Below are 17,782 nucleotides of genomic sequence, written 5' to 3' on the forward strand. Positions count from 1 at the left end.
TTTAATTGATACAGTCAGACAATCTTACAATTGAAGATCTTTCAATGTTAGCATCTAATCAATCTCAAGCATGACACGTCCTTAATCCAAAATCAAAATTCATCAAGAGTTGAATTCAGTGGCTTTTGTTAAATCAGCTCAACATCGCAAACCTAAGGTGAAAAACACAAATAAATTAAGGAATCTTCAAGGTAAGAAACAAACCAATAATTTCTTACCCAACAAAGATTCAATTTCTTCAATACCGCGTTAGTTTTGCGGACAATTGCATTATTCCAAGTTTTACACTTTTAAAAATCATAAATGTCAAAAATGCAATATTGTTGATAACAAAGACGGATATTGTGCTTCAAGTCAGAAAGTTAAATCTAAAACTAATGACGTAAATATTACAATCAATAATCATTCAATCAAGCTGCAATCTGACATTATCATAACTTTCATACTGAATCTGGCATTATCATAATATCAGAAAAGAATTTATTTTAGGAAAACCAAAAAGTTGCATAACTTCATGTTGCTTGCGATGCGTCGGGAAATCATATCATCAATTTCAATCAAGAATTTAATTGCGAAGTATTTTTGAATGTAATCACCAGACAATTACGATGTTTGATGATTTACATCAAATTCGGATCTTAACGTCATAGGTCTTGATTGGCTTGCAGTCAATTTTGATTTATAAAATTACAGTCTCAATAGTTTTTGTTATAAAGTTCATTCAAAAGCAGATCTGACTCAATTTGATTTATCTTTACTAAAAGAAACATTTAAAGATGTTTTCTCTACTCAATAGGGTTGATGCACGAAAACAAAGATCAAACTATTTTTGAAACCCAATTCAAAACCAGTTTTCAGATTCAAAAGACCGGTTGCTTACGCAATTTTACCTTTAGTTGACGCAGAACTTACGAGACTTGAATAAAATGGAATTATTTCACAAATCAAATATTCAGACTGGGCAACTTCAATAATTGTCCGGAAGAAAAATGGAAAGATTAGGGTTGCGCAGATTATTCTATTGGACTCAATGAGTCATTAGAACCGTCATCCACTTCCTTTGCCAGATGAAATATTTTCTTAACTTTCAAACTGTAAATATTTTAGCTAATTAGATTTGTCTGACGCTCTTACAAATTGAAATCGATGAAGAATTCAAACACATTCATTAACAATTAATACACATCAAAGTTTATACGTTTGTAATCGTTTCTCTTTTGGAGTCACCACAGTTTCATCATGAATTCTAATCAATAATGTAATAATCAATAATCAATGATTTCCGGACTAGAAAACATTTTTGCTATTGATGATATTGTTGTTGGTGGAGCTGCAGTACAAGAGCATAATCGTAATTTAACTCGTTTATTAGAGCGAATTAAGGATTATCTCCATCTTTAATCAGATAAATGTAGTTTCTTTACTACACAGATCAATTATCTCGGTTATATTATCGATGATCAAGAATTAAATCCAAATCCTAAAAAAATTGAAGCAATCATAATTTAACCACATTACGTTCTTTTCTAAGAGCAATTAATTATTATTCACGCTTCATTTCAAATATGCACGTTCTTATACGTTTTTTGGATAATCTTTCAAAAAAAGATTCTAAATGAAACTGGTCTTCAATAACTATTTTTATAGTTTTAAGGAAATAATCAGTAATTTTGGTTTGGGATTTGTCAAATAATTCAAATTCTTTTAGTTTTCGTTGTTGTCTAATCATTTTAGCTTTTGTATTGTTTTTTTTTTTAGATTGAGGCTCATTATTTAATGTCACAGTCGCAGAATTGTTAGCCTCCTCAACAATTTTGCATTCATAAAAATTCTGTTTTTCCTCAGTTTTTTCTAATAAACTTGGTTTCATTTTGTTTCTTATTGAATTTATCAAACTGCTCGTGAAACTAGTTTTGTAGAATCTATGTTGGGTAAAATATAAATTTTCGTCTTTTGAATGGTATTGTGTGTGCGTGCGTGCGTGCGTGCGTGTGTGTGATCAGACTATCATCACTATTAACCAGATTAATATCACTATTAACGTAATTAAGACAATTATCACAATTATCAGATGAAGTCAGATCATCACCAGATGAAATATTTATACAGTTATTTTGAATTTCATTCTCTCTTTGAAGTGAACTTGGAAATGAATTGTTATTAGATTTTTGTATTTTTATAAATGAAAGTAAAGTAGTATTAGAATTATCATTTTTTAAATGTTTTTTGCTTTTGATATTTCATATGAGTTAAAATATGTTTGTTAAAATTGGATAGTGTCCATTTTTTCTTCCAATTCTGGAACTTTTCATCGAATATCCTGTAGAAATAAAATCGCAGAAACACATTCAATTTTTGCATAATAATTTTCATTATCTATATTAACCTTTAAATTATCAATTTGTTTAATAAATTCTTCAACATTTTCTTCGCAATACTCATTAATACATTTTTAAATATAATTTTAAGCTAAGTTTTCTATATGTTTTTTAGCACCATTTGTCTTATTTTCTTTATTTTTATCTTCAATTATTTCTTCCGCATCTCTTTGTATGTCGTGAGAACAAAAAGTTCCTTTTCTTTTGACTCTTTTCTTTACAAGGACTATTTTTCTTATTACATTTGATATAAAATTTATTTGAAATATTTTCAACTTCCTTGATACAGATATCTTTTAAATGTGATAATAGCTTCTTATGTCTATCAAAGATTTTAAAAATTGACAGATTTCGATTGTATATTCCAAATAATTTTATTAATTATTCATTTTCATTTAAAAGTTTTATTAAATCTTCTTTTGCAAATCTTTCTAATTCTATTATGCAGGTATCATCTAATTTTGAAATTGATATATAATAATATTATCATAGCCTGCAGTTTAAAAGTAATTGTATATAATTTGGTAGTTTTATTTGGTTATACAAGTATATATAATTACTCAATATATATAATTACTTAATATTTTATTAATATATTCTTTAGTTTCCATTTTTTAAAATCTGAAATCCGAAATAATAATCTCAACAATAAAAGGTATTATTTTTTTATTGCGAACTTATAATATATATATGTTATAGGAAATAAAAAAAATTAATTTTTCGTAACTGTGTAGATACTATTGTCAGATTGTATTCTTAAAAGTAAAAATAAGAATATAAATATATAAAAATAGAAAAACGGAATAGTTGAAGCAAATAAGTAAGTATCTTGTCTTAAGCATATATGTCAAAAATACATTAAAATTCTAATTAAATTTTAAAAATATTCCAGTAAGTAAATAAACAAAAGAAATTAATAATGACTACCATTTAGTAAGTTCAGAGAGAAACCTGAGAATGGTCATCCCGGCCTTTTTCATATACTTAATCTCGTAAGGATAATTTGCACGATTTTGTGATTCTCTTCCATGCTATTACGTTGGTTAAATAAGGGCGAACAATCAAAGTTTGATTGTTTGTCCTGATGATTGTGATACGAAAGGCCGTTGTGATACGAAAGGCCATCGTGATACAAAAGGCCGACGAGATCTAAAGGCCGATGTGATCGAGAGGAAGAAGCGATTAACTGGTAACTGTCGTTCGAGCAACATCGAGACGAACTTGGTTTCGAACCGAGCAGAAGTGCACATTGCCGACGTCGTAGCCGATAAGGAAGCTCGTCGCCGACGTAGTAGCCGACAAGGAGGCCCATCGCCGACGTCGTAAGTAGCAGCAGGCTCATCGCCGATATTGTGACCTGTCGCAAGGCCCCATTGTTAAGGCCGGGGCCAGTGGAAAATTCTCGCCGTTGGAAGCACCACAGAGACATATCCAACGACAGGCGCTCAGCGTTCCGCCGACGTGGGAACTGCACGAATCAGCCCAGGAGCCGGCGTTCAGGACGTCATCGCCGTCGCCGCCATTGTGACCTGTGAAGAACGACCTCGCCGCCATTGTGACCTGTGAAGGATGACTTCGCCGCATAGCAGTCGGGCAAGTTGTGTATGCAGCGCGTTAGTTTTTAAGCGTGTGTAATCCGGTAAACAGGAAAGTAGATCCTCCGCGCTTTTCTTCACGAGGTCAATTATACGAACGTCAATTAACAATTTCTCCATTATTGACAAATTAGCATTGAGCGATCGAAATTTTTATAGCGCGCGCGTAAGCGATTAATATTTAAGGTCGTTAGGAAGTACTGATTGTTCGCGAGCTTCGTCACATATAGTCATGGCTCCTCCCACCAACGAGGAATTGCAGAAGCAAGTGATGCAACTGCAAGCGATGCTTCAGCAGATGCAGGCAATGTCGCGCGCGTGGATTCATATAGGGTTCCGAAAATTCCGCCGTTCTTAATTAAAGATCCGGTGATATGGTTCATTCAAGTCGAGGCCACTTTCGAGGCCGCTCGAATCACAGAGCAAAAGACTAAGGCGCATCACGTGATTATGTCTCTGGACGCAGAAGCTATCGCGTGCTGCAGAGATCTCATCGCGGAACCCGATATTAATGAACCATACACCAAATTAAAATAGCGTATCATTGAAAATTTTTCAGCGTCAGCAGAAAGTCAACTGTGACAATTAATAAAAGGCCAAATGCTTACGTCAGGGAAACCGTCGCAGATTCTCAGTCGACTTCGTAACTTAAACTCTGACAAACGATGTGACGACGCCGTAATAAAAACTGTGTTCTTTGAACATTTATCACCGCACATTAGAAGCATTCTTGCGACTACCGAAAGTACGGATCTGGATAAATTAGCCAAAATGGCGGATAAAATAGTTGAGACCGTGGGTGATTCTGCGCAGTGTGCCGTCGTATCGTCGTCAGAGTCTAAGCCGTCCGACTTAGAAGCTAGGATCAACGGTCTGGCCGCTGATATTGCTACCCTCGCTGCTGAAGTCAAGCGATACAGCAGATCTCAGACGAGAGACAAGGCAAATAAAAATTGTAAGCGTTCCAAAAGCAGAAACTCTCATGTCTGCTGGCCGTACTTTTGGGAAACAAGCGCGAGTCTGTAAGGGAACTGAAAAATTCCCGTGTCCTTGGCCAAAGCCCAAGATTTTAACGGACGAAAAGGCGGGGGAATCGTCTGCCACCGAGGAAACAGACAAGGCGGGCGTCGATTCTTCTGTCCGTCTCCACATCCGCGATCGAGTCACCGGAGAGTTATTCCTTGTAGATACGGGGGCGGAAATTTCGCTGCTTCCCAGCACTTACGCGAAGAACAAAACTCCGACCAATTTCAAACTTTACGCGGCAAACAATACGTGTATAGATACATATGGGGAGTCGTTCCGAACGCTACATTTAGGGATACGCCTGATCACATGGAATTTCTGCGTAGCATCAGTTCCGTACCCGATTATTGAGGCTGACCTGATTGCACATTATGGTCTCCGGACGGTCTTCCGGACCTTAAAGGTCGTAGACTCATCGATTCACAAAATAATGTGTACGTGTCGGGCATTGTTAAATCGGTACCACAGCTTGCCATTAGCACAGTCAAACCCAGTACAAAATTCGCGAGTATCTTATCTGAATTTCCGGAGGTCACCGGTTTAGAACAGGTAACTCCGAATTGCAGTAGCGATGTTCGTCATCATATCATTACCACGGGCCCGCCTCAGGCGGTTAAGTCCGGAAAAATTAAAAGCGGCAAAGGCTGAATTTCAACGGCTAGTCAAAGCCGTTATTTGCCGTCCGTCCAGTAGTCCATGGGCAAGTCCCATTCACATGGTACCGAAAAAAGACGGATCATGGAGGATCTGCGGCGATTACCATCGTCTTAACGCAATTACCGTACCGGATAAATTTCCCGTACCGCATTTGCACGATTGCTCCTCCAATTTGCGTGGGAAAGTCATTTTTTCTAAGCTAGATCTGTGTCAGGCATACAATCAAATTCCAGTGGCGCCGGAAGATATTCCGAAAACGGCTGTCATTACGCCTTTCGGGTTGTTCGAATATAAATTCATGACATTCGGTCTTAGAAACGCGAGTCAAACATTTCAGCGTCAAATCTTCCGCGCTCTAAGTGATCTGGAATTTGTGTTTGCATTCATCGACGACATACTCATAGCGTCGACGTCTCTTGAAGAGCACGAAGCTCATTTACGCATAGTGTTACAGCGATTAAAAAAATGTTATTTACGACTCAATGTAAATAAATGCGAGTTCGGCAAGCAGGAATTAGAATTCCTCGGCTTTACGATTAATAGCGATGGGTGTAAACCAACACTCGATAAAATTCAGGCTATTCGCGAATTTCCAAGGCCTAACACTATAGTCGAATTGCGTCGTTTTCTTGGGCTTGTCAATTTCTATCGCAAATTACTACATAATGCAGCTATCGTTCAGACACCATTGAATGAGTACCTTCGCGATTCACGCAAAAATGACAAACGGCCAATCATATGGACGCCGGTGGCTGAAGAAGCGTTCAATGAGTGCAAGGAGAGTCTGGCCAACGCGACTATACTCTCTCACCCCTCCGACGCAGCCGAGACGCGCCTCGTTTGTGACGCGTCAGATTTCGCCATCGAGGCCGCCCTCGAACAACGTTTAGACGATTTGTGGAAACCGCTCGCATTCTTTTCGCGCAAATTAAATTCGGCACAACAGAACTACAGCGCGTACGATCGGGAGCTTACGGCGATCGCCGAGGCAATCAAATATTTTCGTTATTTCCTCGAGGGGCGAAATTTCAAAATTGTGACCGATCGCAAGCCTCTCATCTACGCGTTTATGCAACGTTCCGAAAAAGCATCACCTCAGCAACAGAGGCAACTTTTGGAGCACCCAAAACAATAACTACTGATCAAGGTACTCAGTTTGAAGCGCAACTGTTTACGGCACTTCTTCAGCTGATCGGCTGTCAACGAATTCGTACCACGGCGTATCATCCCGCTTCGAACAGTATGATTGAGCGGTGGCATAGAAGCTTAAAAGCTGCTATTATGTGTCATGCTAATGAAGGTTGGTCACGAGTACTTTCGATGGTATTATTAGGTCTGCGTACTCATGTCCGTCTTGACACCGGCGCATCGCCTGCGGAATTTGTCTATGGAACGACACTGCGCGTCCCCGGAGAATTTATACTGCCGGACGACTTCACTCCTAGTCCGCAAATTTTCATAGAGGAATTCCGCTAGCATATGCGCAAAGTTAAGCCAATCTCAATAGAGTATAAGCACAAGAAACGCGCATTCGTATTTAAAAATTTATATTCTTGTTCCCATGTTTTTCTACGGGTGGGCGGTACCAAGAGAGCATTAGAGCGTCCTTACACCGGTCCTTACAAGATTATAAATCGTGTTTCGGATCGAGTTTTCGATATTGAAGTTAATGGTGCAGTGTATCAGTCGAGAATTTGAAGCCAGCGTATGGCATACGCGATGATTTGTGTAGTGCGATTCTAGAAACAGGGTAAACAATTCGTCTAGCAACGAGCGACCAACTTTGAGAACGTATGCGCGCCCGAAGAGAAAGGTGACTTTCGCCTTATAATTGTAATAGATCTTCCAAAAATGTAATTAATTTTTGTCAGATACTTTTAAGATATTCTATATGACACGTTGTATATATTTTATAAGGTAGACCTAAGTGCCGGATTTGTTGTTACTCGGGGGGGAGTATGTGGGGAATTCTTAATGCCTCACTAGCGCAGCGAGCGTAGTAAGCTTAAAGATTGTGTTGGTAACGAGTTGCCTAGCAGCGTAAAAAAATAATAAAAAAAGAAATATTATATTAACAGATCAATAGAGGTGTTCCTGTACGGTCATATAAAATCGTGCTCGTGAAATAAATATTATATTTACAGTTACAAATTAAGTCTCGATTATTATTTTCTTTATCACATCACGACAAGCGTGGGCTTGTCAAGAGAACTCTGACTTATCCATTGAGTCACATATTCCCACATTGTTGTCTCATGTATTGCCATCTATTGCCATCTATTACCTCATGTATTATCGTCTATTGTGCACAATATTATCAAGTATTGTTAATGTATTACTATGTATTGCTATGTATTGCTAGCATATTGCTAGTACTGCTAGTATTACCTGTTTTATTACTGTATTGCCGCAATATATTGGGTCATCTAAAAAGTATCCGCGGTTTTTTGTCACTAGATGTGTGTTGATGGTCATATATCTAGTGACAAAGTACCGCGGATACTTTTTAGATGATCCAATATTTTTGAAGAAACTACACTGTATTCCCATAGTGGTTGACTCTTTGCTTGAGATATTAATTAACACTTTTGATGAAGAAAAACAAGTGGATTCTCAAGAAATTTTCTTTACATCTCAAGAAACTTCCACTACTCAAAGAATTTCCACTGCACCTTAACCTCACAAAAACAATAGACAAGAATATTTTCTTTCTCAAGAAATGTCTAGAATTCATGATTTTGAAACGCAATCACAAGAGCCCCAGAATCAAAGTAAAAAACCAGAAACTTTTCAACAGGAACTTCGACAAGTAGTTAAGACGATCTCAGCGCCACAGATGGTATCTAACGAAACTAAAAGATTACTAGCGTTCCACTTTCAAAAAAAAGAGGTGTTACCAACGATGTCTATGACATGAATGGAGTCATGAGAGTTGCAACTAACTAATGAATTGACTTTCAATTGCTTTTCCATCTTATCTTACATTACAATTCCTTGTATTCCATATTAACTAAATATAAGCTAAATTGATTAAATCCAACCCAGGTCTAACAAATATAAATGAGCAAATTTGTTTGGATGTGGACAACTAATAATTTTATTATTCATATGAAAATAGTACATTTCGACTTAACTCAGTCCTCTTCAGCTGTAGATGCATATATGTATTTTTTACAAAGAAATTAACCTTACGCACAAATTATTATAAGAATTATCTCTATTTCTTAATATTTTAAAAAACAACAACCGCATTATAACTTATTTTTAGATAGTCAAATTATAAATTGATGTGTTGCAATAGTCATTTTTCCATTTTTTTGAACCGATTCCTTGATGGTTGAGAAAACAGACAGTCGATGTTTAACTGCAATTTCCAGTCGGTATAATCGTCGGTATCTCAATATCGCAGATATAATAAGGTTGTGAATCTATATTAGAAAACTAAATAAAATAAAAATAAAAATAACAATAAAATTATGTCAATTGACATAATTTACTATTATCAAAAACTGATAATAGTAAAATTATGAGTACTAAATACATATAATATTAAAATTAATGAATTGTAATGTATAAATTACAAACCGTCAAAAATTGTTATAATTAATAGAAGAATTATTATCAATAGTTAATAAGGAAATTATAAAATTATATTATATGGACAAATACATGATATTAAATTAGATTGAGTGGTATATATAAGTATAATTCTAAATAACTTACTACATGTAGAGATTGAGTGGTATATATAAGTATAATTCTAAATAACTTTAATACTACATGTAGAGATGATGTTAAATGTGAACATTAATAAACTTTATTGTAGGAGAATTTTTCATGACGACACTAATATTCAGCTACATGCATGATCAGTAAATTGATGTATAGCATAGGTTATAGCTGCATCAATAAACTAAATAAATTTATAAGAGCATATAAGGACAAAAAAGAACATTATAACAATAATGTAGTTTATATGATCTTGTGTAATGATTGTGATTTTACGTTAGACAGACAAAGAGGAGACTTAACTTAAATAAATTAAAAACTTAACTTGAATAAATGAATATATGAAAAATAAAAGACTTGATTCAATTAAATTTTCAGTTATTACGGAACATTCATTGCGAAGTAAACACAATTTTGATTGGAAGCACGTAAACATTTTAGACTCTGAATCTAATTATAATAAAAGATTCATTTTGGAAATGTTACATATCAAGAAATAGAAAAACGATTTAAATTTAAAGACACTAAATCTTTAGATGATATTTACTGACTTGTTGAAGGTAATTGCGAATAAAAACAAATCTAATAAGATTAGCCGCCTCTTTGTTTGTCAGACGTCCTTTAATCACATATATTATAATTGTACGAAAAACTCTCCTACTGTTAAGTTCCGTCGCTAATATCGGTAATATTATAAAGTTCGATGACATTAGTGGTCACATACATTATCATTGTGCGAAAAATTCTTATACAAAGTTCATTTATGTTCACATTTAGCATCATCTCTACATGTAATAAGTTATTTAGAATTATATTATACTTATATATATCACTCAATCTGTATTAATCATGTCTGTTTATATAATATAATTTTACAACTTCCTTAACTATTGATAATAATTCTTTTATTAATTACAACGACTTTTGACAATTTATAATTTATACATTACAATTCATTAATTTTAGTTCATAATTTTGTACGCACGCACGCATGCACGCATGCACGCACGCACGCAAATATTTTATTGTTAGGTTCTGCGTAGAAAAAAGAAGGCAGATAATGAGAGAGTGAAGTTCGCGGATTAGGCAGACTTCTAAGTAAAGGCTACAGAATTCATCGAAGAAATTAATGAATGTGGGAGGATAAGGACAATGGGTGAGTTGTAGAGTGAAAAATTAAGAGTGCAGGGACTGAAAGGGACTGAATTGAGTGAGATTTTTTTCTAGAGAGTGATCTAATTAAGTTCCCGAAATAAGTAATTGAAAGAAGGGACTGTTTTCTAGAAGTGTATTTTCGAGGTTCCCTGACGCTTGGCGGCCTCAACGATCTGGTTGTGTCTCTTGAAGCAAAAGGGCCTTTGGCAGCGGTGGAATGGTTGCTTCAAAATTTGCACTGATGATATAATTTTGAAAAATGTAACTACATAGAGCTCTATAGAAATATACGGAACTTATTTTTCTCTATGTCGTGCCTCGCGATATCGCGATTTATATAGGCAGTTTATCGGAGATGGTTCTTTGGTAAGGTGTGTCTGAAATCGAGGAATCAGATTCATAGGATTTTTCCTACCATTTGGTATGATAACAATTTTAACTAGTCATTGGAAAGTTGCTCTTAAGTTGGCTCCGTCCGCGTTATAAGTTCCGATTTTTTTCTATTCTTATTGGTAGTTTACGTGGGGAGAATGTGTTGTGGATTAACGGTTTCTTTTCTTGTCATTTTTACAACTGAGAAAAACCATCTATGTTTTATCTCTGGATTTAGTTAAGTGTGAGTCGCAGTTTGTGTTGTTTTTTTCCGATATCGGAAGATGTCATTAAATTTTATGATCCTGTCTTAAACCTACGCATGAGACTCGCGTGATATCAGTGTGAGATGATTAAACATTTCGTTTTCTTTTGAGTATCGTGTCCGCACTGTTACCCTTATTATTGCGGGAATCGTTTTGCGGCCCAGCTTAACATCTTGATACTGACGCGGTGTGACAAAGTTTATTTAATGATTTTCTTTTCCACGATGCTCGAAAGGAGATTTAACGCTTGATTTCCAATGCGTTGAGGCTATAAAAGTTTTCTTTATCGCTTGATTCTAAATAAACATAGATTTTTTGAAACTAGAAACTTCCCTCGGATTCATGTTATCGGTTATTTATTCGTCCCTTAATTTATTGAACGCAAGACGAAGAAATCGTAGAATCCACCGTAACAATTTTTTATATAGTTGTTAGAGAAGAATTAAAGTTCTTTTTTAAATAATATCATTTGCTCAATAATATTATTTGCTCATTATTTTCCGCGCTGATTCTTAGTCTTTTATACTTTTTAATTAATTGTTGAATTTTAAGAAATCCGTTAGTTGATTTTATAATCTTATCTATTTACTCTATCTCAGCAATAAAAAATCTGAATATATCAATCGAATATGCGTTCGAAAGAGTAAGAATAACATTTTAATGTGACATCTACCTGAAAAAAAATTGTTAATCATTTTGTAAATCGTTGAAAATAGTAGAGTACATAATTTCTTTCACATTTAGGTTAAAATATCTTAAAAATTTGAAGTGATACAATTTCGCAGTTACATTTGCAATCAGCACTTCAAAATCTATCAAAAACAATTTCGTCATCTTTAAGTAAAAATGATGTCAATCAGTGTTATTATTTGTTTATTTTCTTTTGTATTATTAATAATTAAATTAATAAAAATGAAGTAAAATATAAGCTTCATTGATTTTAAGATTTCACAAATAAATTGCAAACATATTAGGTGTAGTAAAAAGAAATCCATTATTTTTCGAATAGATGACTTTATAGTAGTAATCTGTATGTCGTCTATGCGTGATACAGATTACTAAAGCCATCTATTGGAAAAATAATGGATTTCTTTTTACTACACCTAATATTTTACAATATAATATATTTCATTTTTCCATAAATTTTTATTATTATTATTCAATATTTTTTGAAAAACTGTTTAATAATGTGAGAATATTGAAAATTAAAAAATTCAGAAAAAAATACGCGATTGATATATTTTGAGTATATATAATATAATAATAAATTAAAATTAGATATAATAAAAAACTTTTTTAGTTTTTATGCAGTATATATGTACTTTTATTAATTATTTTTGATGTAATAAGTTTAACTTTTTGTCCTTAAAATGTACCAAATACAAAACTGCATTTAAATGTATGTTGTCTATTTTGAAGACATTCATTCGATGGATTTGATGTTCCCAAATGTTATCATCCATAAAATCATTGTATAATTTCGAGTCCTCAAAATGTACCATATATCACAAAAAATACTAGCTTGATCAAAAAGTTTCCGGAATTCATTCAGAAAATTCAAAATACAAGTTTATTCATCAAAAGTGATATTGTCCCCTTCAAAGTACTCTCCAGCGACTGCAACGCACTTATGCCAGCGCTTGATCCAGCTCTCGAAACATTTCTGGAACTCTATTATTGATATAGCCATCAGAGCCGTCTTCGATTTTTCCATTACCTCCTTTCGGCTATTAAAACGCGTTCCCCGCAGGTTTTTTGACTCGATCGAACAGAAAAAAATCGCAGGGAGCCATATCGGGTGAATTCGATGGCTTGGATGGTATTCGTTATTGCAAACTCGTTGTTGCAAATTCAACTCCATTTTTAAAACTGTAAAAAATCGAAAACACGCGCAGAGGTAGATGTACTCAAGACGGCGTAATTTTTACAAATGTTAAGCTATGGCGATAAAATTTGATGGAAATGTCAATGATAGATGTGGTAACCTAGCCAAAAAAAAGAACTCAAATCAGCTGACTCAGAGCATCACCTGGTGGTCTCTTCCGGAAATTTTTTGATCAAGCTGGTATTCTTGAAATATACCAAAGCCATATATATATATATATATATATATATATATATATATATATATATACACACACATTCGTATATATAAGTGTATACATGTATATTAGTGAAAGTAAATATTCTAGTTACTAACCAGCGTAATAAACAGTCTTGCGAGAAACGTTGTATAAAGCTTTAGATATGCTGAGCAAACATTTAACAATAGTTGTTTCCGGTAAATCTTCATCCAATAAGGTGACGTGCAACAGGATATTGTACAGCCCGTCGTCACGCAGTTTTATGGTGGAATTATCATTTTTTCTCTCCGGAATATTTCTGCAATGTCAATATGAATACAATTATGAAAATTATATATAAAGCAAAAATATTTACATTTTGATAAACCTCTGTCTTAACTTGTTTTAAATAAATATTAGGTGTACAAATTAGTTTCCGCCGTTTGACAAAAGACGGCGTCACTAGCAAGCTATGGTTAAAATTGTCTGATGTAAAACATTATATCGTAAGGTTGGACATCTGTCAACAACATAACCTTGAAAGCTAGCGATTTTGTATCAGCATCATATATTTTTTTTTGTGCGAAAATGCCGAGTTTTGAACCGAATAAACGTCATTTGCGGGAACTTTTGATTTACTTCTTTAATTTGAAGAAATCTGCAGCTGAGGCTCATCGATTGCTTGTAGAAGCATATGGTGAGGCTGCCTTAAGTGAGAGAAGTTATTGTGAATGGTTTCAAAAATTTAAGAACGGTGAATTTGACGTCGAAGACAAAGAACGTAGCGGAAGGCCGAAAGTGTACGAAGACGCGGAATTGGAAGCATTATTGAATGAAGATTCGTGCCAAACGCAAAAAGAACTTGCACTTACATTAGGAGCGACTCAACAAGCAATTTCACATCGTTTGAAATCATTGGGAATGATTCAAAAGCAAGGGAATTGGGTTCCATGAACTGAAGCCGAGAAACGTTGAACGCCGATTTTCCATATGTGAAATGCTGCTTGTCAGGCATAAACCAGTTTTTTACATCGTATAGTCACTGGTGATGAAAAATGGATTCACTACGATAACCCAAAGAAGAGGAAATCATGGGGATCACCTGGCCATGCTTCAACATCGACAGCCAAGCCGAATATTCATGGAAAAAAACTCATTGTGTATTTGATAGGATCAGCTTGGTGTCGTGTATTATGAGTTGCTCAAACCGAACGAAACCGTTACTGGGGCTCTCTACCGAACACAATTGATGAGATTGAGCCGAGCACTCAAGGAAAAACGCGCCCACTACTACTCCAGGCATGACAAAATTATTCTCCTGCATGATAATGCTCGACCACATGTTGCGGCGCCGGTCAAAACCTACTACACTCAATTGGGAAGTTCTACCCCACCCGCCGTATTCACCAGACATTGCCCCTTCCGATTATCATCTATTTCGATCGATGGCGCATGGCCTGTCTGAGCAGCATTTCACATCATGAAGATATCAAAAATTGGATCGATAATTGGATAGCTTCAAAAGATGAAACTTTCTTTTAACGCGGTATCCATATGCTACCAGAAAGATGGGAAAAAGTAGTGACTAGCGATGGACAATACTTTCAATAAAACATTATGTATCGTTCTTTCACAATAAATGCTTAATTTTTTATAAAAAACGGCGGAAACTTATTTGTACACCTAATATTTCTTTTAGAAAATATTGTCAATAATTTCGATATTACAGTATGTTAATTATAAAGATCAGATTTCAAATATGGTTTAAAAATTTAATGTTGTTCTTTGTTCATTCTAAAGTTATAAATAATTAAAGTCGATGAATAATATTGTAACTCGTGTACTTTTTATGATAAAAAAACAAGAACTTTGATAACACACTATTAATTATCTCAACGGTACAAAATAAAAAGGTAGAATAATTTTTAAATGATATAGTGTAAGTTGTAGATCTAATGGTATAATAAATTGTATTATAGAAATTTCTCAAAAACCTCGTTTTTTTATCAAAAAATCTTTTTTAAATAGGAGCATGTACATGAAAAATCGTAATTTCGCTATTTACTATCTAATTTTAATATTTCTTATATTTGGAAAAGGGAAAGAAGGATCTTTTCAATGATATATTTGTTATATCCTAACGACGGAAAATTGCTACGTATGATCATATTTTTTTGCAATAAGTTGTGAATATTTTATTTTGTAGTATCTTTCCTTTATTCGCATATTTCGAAGGTAATGAATTCCACGTCTATAGGCTCTTGAACGTAAAATATTTAAAATGTAATATTTGAGCAGTAAGGAAATCAACATGTTGGATTCTCACAATACAGTTATATAGTCTGTAGTGTGCAGAGATGGGTATGATTGACATTCAACACTTGATGATTAATAAATGAGAATTTATTTTTAATGGGTCTTTTTAATAAATGATTTTAACCTTTCAATAAATGATCATTTATTTAAATAACAAAAAAAATAAACAATAAAAATTTAAAAGTGGAGTAAAAATGCTCGTATATTTTCTTAAAAAATTAACACAATGTTAAGGCTTATTTCGAGCTATAATTAAATTAACTTTAAATTAATATGATTAACAGACGTTTCGGCTTACAAAGCCTTCTTCAGTGTTACAACGCAAAAATACAATCTTACATTAACGAATAAAGAATAATGGATACAAAATTTAAAAATCCTCAATGCTGAAGTATCAAAATATAAAAAAATATAAAAGAACATAAAAAAAATATAAAAAAAAATTCGAGCGTCAATAAGTCCTGCCAGATGACAAAAAGCTAGGAACATTTGAATACTTCAGTAGATCAATTATGTTCATCGATAAAATAGATTTGCCAATTTCCTCGGTTGAGATCGAGAATCCAGTTTGTCACAGATTTATATCAAACGATTTGAGAATTCTTTAATTAATATTTTAGAGTATTTTATGATATTCTGTAGAACAAATAGATTTAAGATAATATATTATTAGTGTGAAAAAGAGGTACAGAATCAAATCATAACTTATGATACTTTATATAAAATACTGCAATCTAAACTCTCCATCAAAAATCCGATTAAGTACAATAATAATATTGTTGCTGGTTTGAATTAACTAATGTGAAATATAGATCAAATAAAAATAAGTCAATAAAATCGAATGTAAAAACAAGTCTGACCATTTATGTTCTCGTATATCATCAAGTATGTTAAAATAAGAATTATCCAATAACTCAGTATCTTTCATTAAATTTAAACTGTTTTTTTTTTGTTCTTTAATGTGTATCATTTCAGAAATATTTTTTTTACGATAATTCTTTTTAAAATCAAGAATACTAACTTTCTCCCAATCAAAGTCGTGATTAGTTTCTGAAATATGTTTCAAGATTACTGAGTACTTGGACTAGTCTAATTTTATATTATTGCGATGTTCTTTAATTCTTGTCTGCAATTGTCTCTTCGTTTGGCCAACATACGATGCATCGCAATTATTACAATTTACCAAAAATTTAAAAATTTATTCATTATTCGGCCGTTTGTGATTGACGAATAAAAATATGTTCGTTATTCACTCCACTTCGAATAAAGAGTACAAATTTATTATTCGAAACATAATAAATAATAATTGAAATTAAATACAATAGATATATTAGTGACATAATATGTAAGGACATAAAAATATATCTGCAAGTAATAGATCGTGAGACTGAGCGTAAAATTAATCGTAAATATTAATGCTCATCTAATGCTCAGGAGACACGCAATAGCACCCGGAAACGCTAAGTTTTTTCTTCACTATAATTCAGTTGATTACTTTAGTCATTTCGAGTTCGTTTTATGTTTTTTAAAAAATTAATAAATTATTTACAAATAAATTTTTCGAGATGTTTGTTGAGTAATGAAATACTTGGTTCACGTGTATTTCATATTCATTTTTGATCAGCAAGGATATATTTTTTCTTTTTTTTCAAAAGGTTTTTTAAAAGAGATTTTATTAATATGTGTGAATTTATCTGAATGCTCAAGGAATATAAAGGAACTTGAAAAGATTAATTATTATCGATTTATTTATGACTTTTTTTATTTATAATATTTAAACATTTAATTCTTAATACACATATGGTTTTCTAAATGCGATTCGAGAAAAAATATGTTTTATATCTTAAATTTGACAATTCGAACTAAAATGTGTTAATATTTGTAATATCTTAAAAAACTGTGTATGCATATAAATAGTTTGTGAAATCCCTGTAATATATAGAAAAATTAGTTAAAACTAAAGAAAAATTTCTCAATCAACAAAAAAATATACTCACTCTATACACGATTGGGTTATTCGTGACATGTTTATGTGTGTCATTACCAGTTTTATTTTATATTTCTTGCTGCTAAAACACGTTCAAAGTTTTGATCTGTTAATTTATTGTAGCGTGGCAAATTATACATTGTTGCAAATGAAAATAAATATTCAACTGGAGCAGAAAAAGGTAATGGCGTATTATATTTAATAAATAATTTCTTGACAATTGAATATGCGTTAATTG

At 33.2% G+C, this 17,782-nt stretch overlaps 1 protein-coding gene across 3 annotated transcripts in view; it reads right to left on the bottom strand.

Annotated features, from left to right (window-relative positions):
• The window catches only part of LOC105154647 (uncharacterized), a 577,042-nt gene that overhangs the window by 186,660 nt on the left and 372,600 nt on the right, over positions 1-17,782 (bottom strand). For all 3 annotated transcript variants that reach the window (XM_087408173.1, XM_087408174.1, XM_087408172.1), the window contains exon 9: positions 13,379-13,560. In XM_087408173.1, the coding sequence (XP_087264299.1) occupies positions 13,379-13,560 (182 nt within the window). The remainder of the gene's footprint in view (positions 1-13,378; positions 13,561-17,782) is intronic.

The sequence above is a fragment of the Acromyrmex echinatior genome, chromosome 7 (assembly GCF_024713525.1).
Source record: "Acromyrmex echinatior isolate Ae372 chromosome 7, ASM2471352v2, whole genome shotgun sequence".
Classification (NCBI taxonomy): Eukaryota; Metazoa; Arthropoda; class Insecta; order Hymenoptera; family Formicidae; genus Acromyrmex; species Acromyrmex echinatior.